This window comes from Sesamum indicum, linkage group LG4, assembly GCF_000512975.1.
Source record: "Sesamum indicum cultivar Zhongzhi No. 13 linkage group LG4, S_indicum_v1.0, whole genome shotgun sequence".
Taxonomy (NCBI): Eukaryota; Viridiplantae; Streptophyta; class Magnoliopsida; order Lamiales; family Pedaliaceae; genus Sesamum; species Sesamum indicum.
The window spans coordinates 9,705,220-9,711,224 of NC_026148.1; the positions used below are offsets into that span (position 1 = coordinate 9,705,220).

Here is a 6,005-nt window from a genome sequence, read left to right on the forward strand (position 1 = left end):
GTAATTTTTATTATTATATTATTATTAAATTTATTTAAAGAATAAATATATAAGATAATACAAAATTGTAATAAAAGTATCAAGAAATTTTGAGATTGTTGCATAGTACAATTATAAGTACTCTTCAATTTCGCTTTTCCTTCTGCTGGTGCACTGTATCCCATGACGATATTACGGCGTCACAGCCGCTGGTTGAATCCCAGCCGTTCAACACCATCATAGCCGTCACCAATCAAAAGGGGATCGGACGGCACAAATTCTCTTAAAAATTAAAAGTGCAGATTCTACAAACTTACCAGTGGGGCCCAGATTAAATTGGAAAGTCAGAAATTTTGGGTCACTCTCTTTTACCGACACGTGTCTGATCTAGTGTGATTTTCCAATAATATCCTTCCTTCTCCTACTCATCCCCGTCTCTTCTCACCGGCAATCTCATGTGATCAGTTATTTTAGCCTTCCCCCCATTCTCCTTCCCTTTCCGCTGTCTCTCTCACGCACAACACGCATTTATTGCAGATCCGAAAATCAAAGTTTTATTCTCCTTTCTCTAATTTCCTTTTGTAATTGTTTGTCTGAGGGGAGGCCTCCTTCTTTCTCTTTGATTCCGACAGGTTTGCTTGATATTCGCTCCGAAATTATGGCCTTTTTAGTTTTTGTTTAGATTTATGTATGAAATTCTGTGATTTGTTGTGTGGGTTTTTTGATCCGATGTTGAATTGTTATAAATGGATCGCTTTTCCTTGAAATTGAGAATTGGAAATCTGGTGTTGAGTGGATCGTGCGTCAAATTTTAGGGGTTTTTGGTTATTGAGTTATTTGTGTGAATTTAGGGTTTATTTTGCGGGTTAATCTGAAGTTTCTTTGAATGTTTAGATCTCGCAGGTCTGTTGGGGTTCTCTTTTCGGGGACATATTTGTTTCTTTTGTGGGGATCTGAAATTTGGGGATGTGGGGTGTTGTGCTACGGGGCCTTTTGAATCATTCGCTAGCATATAGGAATAATGGGGACTGAGTTATTTTCTTACTTTGTTAGTTAATTTATGTGTTTGCTGACTGAGGTTGTGATCTTTTCATTGAGAAAACGGGAATATGTCTTGAGTTATTCTAGTTTAGTGACAGTATTCATATATTTGGTAATTGTTAATATTTCTTAACTGGAACGATATAATTAACAGAACCTGCAGTCAGATAGCAATGTTTGGCACTATTGATATCTGTATATGTTTGGATCATGGATGGGTTATAGGAACTTATGTGGCGGTCTGTGAATTGTCATTTTGTAATTGTTCCACTAGCTTTTATTAGATTATGGAATGTTTTTATGGCGTGTATTACTTCACTTGTTATGGTAGTTAGAATATCTGGAGATTTTCATTTACTTGATACTGCCTTTTGGCATTTTTCTATTGTGTCGTTATGCTGTCAATATATTGTTATGGGAATCCTTTACTTTATTGGCGCATTACTCTTTGTCGATATTGGTGGCTTGTATACTGAGTTACTCTTGTTTATTGCAGGAGGGAAGGCCATGTGAATTATTTGAAAACAGGGAAGACTAGTGACTAAATATTAATATCAATCCTGTCATTCTTCAAACTGGTTTATGAAATGGGTAGCAGGGGCTGTGGAAAGCTGGGAACAATGATGAAGGACGGATCAATAAGTGCTTACCAGTTTTCACTTCTCCTATCTCCTGTTATTTCTTTTTGGGAATGTAGTGTGCGTAAAATGAGGTATTCATTCAGACCTGAGTGGGTGTAGGTATAATTTTCAGATATTTACTCCTTTTCTAGTTTTCAAAGTTTTTTTTCAGCTGATTAAGTGTTCAATAACAAGTTTCGAAAGAACAGAAACATATAGGTGATTAGATAATGTATACTTCTTAGGGAAATTTTCTAGGAAAACGAAGAGGAAATTCAGGAAAAGTTGTTGAGGGCATATATAGGAGAGTGTAGTATTATTAGGGTTGATTGTGCCTGGATATCATGGAGGGCGCTAAAGTAACAGCCGGTGTTAGGAAAGCCAAGAAGAAGCAGGTGAAAGACGAGCTTGATCGCATTAAACAGGCTGAGAAGAAAAAGAGACGCTTGGAGAAGGCTTTGGCTACTTCAGCTGCCATCCGTTCTGAACTGGAAAAAAAGAAGCAGAAAAAGAAAGAAGAACAGGAGAGGCTTGATGAAGAAGGTGCTGCAATAGCTGAGGCAGTTGCGCTGCATGTCCTACTTGGTGAAGACTCGGACGATTCAAGTAAATTGATGCTGAAGAAGGATGAGGGGCTGACCTCGTGGGATCATGCTAGCAATATGGACATCTTTGTGGGGGCAAGAAGGGCTGTGGTTCCTCATCAAGATCTGTCAAAGAATTCGTGTGAAAATATTGGATGGGTTTCTGATCCTCATAGATATGGACGTGTGTGGAATTACTGGGGAAATTCGAATTTGATGGTCTCATCTGATTCTCTTGGCAAAGAATTCTGCCCTCAGTATTTTAGAGAGGATGGTTGGGGCTCTGTTGGTTTGTCTGCAGGTCATCTTGCTGCTCAGGCTGTTTCATCACTTAAGATAGCTGATGATGCACGGGTAGATGCCTATGTGTTCAACCGTATGTTGAGAGGATAGAAGAAACAACCATTGCTGGTCAACTTGTGCCATGCTAGATTTGTTGTTTTGAATAATGGTCTGTATATATTCTGAAGTGAGTTCATCTCTCCTTTTCATAAGACATCAAGCTTGTATTATCAACATATTCAAACGCTGGCTTTTTGGCTTTTGTAGTTTGCTTTTGATTACTTGAAAGCTTCAGTTTTTTTATTTGCCGGACAGTATTATGATTGCTTGCTTGGTAAAAAATGAACTTTTACGAGTGAATTGTTTGACTCATAAAGATAAATTCATCATATAGAACTTGACATAACTAGCAGATTGAAATTAGGATTTGGCGGTGCTATTAATGTCATTATCTGAAGCTGCAGCAGAATTGATGTTGCTGCTCAATTTATGTAGAGAACTGTCAGGTGTTTAGTGTTGAACTGGAATGTGAAATGAGCACATTGCTCAGTTGTCCTTCACTGGATTTATGTTTATGTTGCTGTAGCCCTTAACTGGAAATTATGTTATATTGCTGTAGTGGACCCAAAACCAAACCTTAACCCTGATGAGTGAGTTACTTTTCCAAATGGAAAAACCGTGATTCAAACACAATGTAACGAGACCTCAAGCGTATCCCCATCAGCATTCTTTTCAACTGGAAAAGTTGCAGTGAGGAGCTATGTGTCTATTTGTCAATCTGCTTCCTTCTAGTTGCACACGAATTGTATTCCGAGAACTCAGGAGACAGACTACTTGCTTTAGCATGTTATGTTAAACAAAGAGGCACTAACCTTGGCATCTATTTCCAAAAGTTAATGACGAATAATCTTACAGCAAGGTGGTGAACAAATCAATAGCCAATGCCCTGCACTGGTCAGAAGGTGACTGATGGCAATATAGTATCAGATATTATGTTGAGAGTTAGACGTTAAAAGTGTTTTTTCTGCATCTCGTCTTTGTTTCTGACCTACCACATCTTGATCCTGACTTTCCACTTTTGAACCAGTTGAACCTTTTTCTGCATCTTGTCTTTGTTTCTGACCTACCACATCTTGATCCTGATTTTCCACTTTTGAACCAGTTGATGGTTTAGTACCGGGTGAAACAAGGTTCTTCAACCAGGTAGCTTGGAATCTGGGACTTCCACTGTTGGAGTTGCCAGGAGAATCTGGATCTACATTTAAATTGCTCGATGCGACTCCAGCTAAGAAACGATATGCCACTCTGCTAGCAGATACAATTTCGGTTTTAGCTTGCCTGAACTGCCTCACACCCAAAATGAGTAATACGTCAGAACATATGTAGGTTTATAGCATGCAGGGCACTGCATTTGGGGATCAGGATTAAGAAATGGAATGAAAAGCTTAGATGTTCAATTATTTAGAGGTATACAAGATGTTCACAATTTCTCTATATGTTCAATTACAACTCATTCCCTGCTTGCTTGGAATATAAGGATACATTATTAACCGGTATTAAAATGCCCAAGTGTGTCACTAATAGGTTGTAATGATGATTCGTGTCCATTTCTATGCATTTGGTTACGTAAAATGCAAACTAAGCAGCTGAAAGGAAAGAGCAGAATCTTACTCTGTAGGCTGTGTTGCCAGCTATTTCTACAGCAGTGTCGCCAGCATTCGCGAACCTGTTTACCCAACCTGTTACAAAACTGATAAGAACACACTTGCAGAAAGCCAGAGAAAGAGAGGCAGAGAAATTGCTCAATTTTATCATTCCAAATGTCAAAGAAGTGAAATGCAGAGTGCACTAATAAGTATATCCACACCAATATGCAATTTCATTCCACTTGTCCTGCAAATCATTAAAACTGCACATCATAATAAGATATATGTGTAGCTACCAATAATCACATTAAGAAGGGGGTTGCTCCAAGAAAGTTTCTCTGTTTCTCCGGATTTCAGTTGCTAGTTATATCAGCTTATCTGATATATATCATCAGAAAGTGAAGTTTCAGACAAAGTGTCCCATAATTATGAGATTAACATATCTCGCATTCTTCACTAGCTTGAATGTGATTTAAACAGATACAGAAACTTCAAAATTGGATTAAACTGTTTACCAAAATAATAATTGACTATCAAATTTCTAGATTGATATAGCTAGACTATGTACAGAAATAAGGAAGGGGAGAGGAAAATATTCCGAGTCATCAACCTACAAGCATTTGCAAGCAATTATACATTGATAGAAGATGATTATGATGCATTTTAACCACAAATTCTCAGGTATAGAAGCATTGCAAATACAAAAGTAACTAATGCGTTTTCAAAAGAGCACATGGGATTGACAGAGAGGAACAACAATTACCAGGAAGCTTTTGCACACCTAGTCTTCTACAGAATTCATCACAGAAATGATTGCAATTTTTTGCTAACAGATCATACGAGTGTCCAGGCCACTCTCTACTCAGTTCCCTCCTTATCTGATTAACCTTGAAGATAGAGAAGGATGTTTTCCCGAGATTAATGCTTTCGCGGTATGTATACATTGGATTCTGTGTTGATGGACAGCTAAAAACTCCAGTACCCTGTTCACAGAATCCAAATGACCATTCCTCATCTCCATAAACCTATTGACCAAGTGAACATTTAGCTACATGATCATAGTCAAACCTCAATAACTATGTGTATATTGCATAAGCATCATTTAGGCGAAAGCCATCCGTAATGAACTGAAATCACATCAAACACATAAGTCGTGCAAGAAAGAGGGAATAGAGACTGCAAATCAATCTGAAGAACAATGAGATGAAGTAGAATGCACATACAAAGGAAATCAATAAGCATCATGTGGATGGACAATGCAACCCTTAGGAGCTTACGAGAACAAAGGTCCTAAAATTGCAACAAGTAGTCTTTAAGAACTCTATGCACTAGAAATGTATTCAAGAATTGCTACATTTACATTAACATAAACTGGAAACTAAGGTTGAACATGTTCTGGTAATTGATACTATGTGCCAGTTATATAAGCCTGTTATGAAATAACAAAACATAGCATACATTAACACCACCACTCTGACATGTTTGGGTTGGTCAAACGAAGCTTCATGGAGGAGGGTTTGGTTGATAAATAATGACCATTATCACATCCTACTTTATTTTACCTTCCCTTCTCATTGAAAGGACCAAATTGATTATCTTTTTTGTTTCCAGAAATGGAAATGGGGGAATTCACAACCATAAGACGGCACAAACTCATGGACAATGCCAAACCTCAATCCACGCACCAGAGAGGCCAATGTTCTTCAAAATAAAAGCTATTTTGCTTTCTGATGAAGCATCATCTGTCCTTTAACTTGTCTCTGGCTACTTGATTTGTCAATAAGTTTCCAGGTGCTTATATTTATGACTGTTATCTAACAGGTACTAGTGGGAGCATTTGGTAATGAAGAGAG

The 6,005-nt window shown here is 37.8% G+C and overlaps 2 protein-coding genes across 3 annotated transcripts in view; one reads left to right on the plus strand and one right to left on the minus strand.

Annotated features, from left to right (window-relative positions):
- On the plus strand, positions 428-2,787 carry LOC105160440. The gene is made up of 2 exons (XM_011077810.2): positions 428-611; positions 1,517-2,787. The coding sequence occupies exon 2, from the start codon at positions 1,985-1,987 to the stop codon at positions 2,615-2,617; it is 633 nt and encodes a 210-aa protein (XP_011076112.2). The 5' UTR covers positions 428-611; positions 1,517-1,984; the 3' UTR covers positions 2,618-2,787.
- Positions 2,932-6,005, minus strand: part of LOC105160441 — a 4,090-nt gene continuing 1,016 nt past the window's right edge. Inside the window, exons 2-4 of one of the 2 annotated variants that reach the window (XM_020693577.1) lie at positions 4,916-5,135; positions 4,178-4,245; positions 2,932-3,849 (exon numbers count right to left, since the gene is read on the minus strand). In XM_020693577.1, the coding sequence (XP_020549236.1) occupies positions 3,490-3,849; positions 4,178-4,245; positions 4,916-5,135 (648 nt within the window). In that variant the 3' untranslated portion in view covers positions 2,932-3,489. Of the gene's footprint in view, positions 3,850-4,177; positions 4,246-4,915; positions 5,178-6,005 lie in introns of both variants that reach the window. The other variant, XM_011077811.2, reaches the window with a different exon arrangement.

What these genes read in the sequence shown, in the direction of transcription:
- LOC105160440 (XM_011077810.2), top strand. Translation starts at nt 1,985, where the DNA reads ATGGAGGGCGCTAAAGTAACAGCCGGTGTTAGGAAAGCCAAGAAGAAG.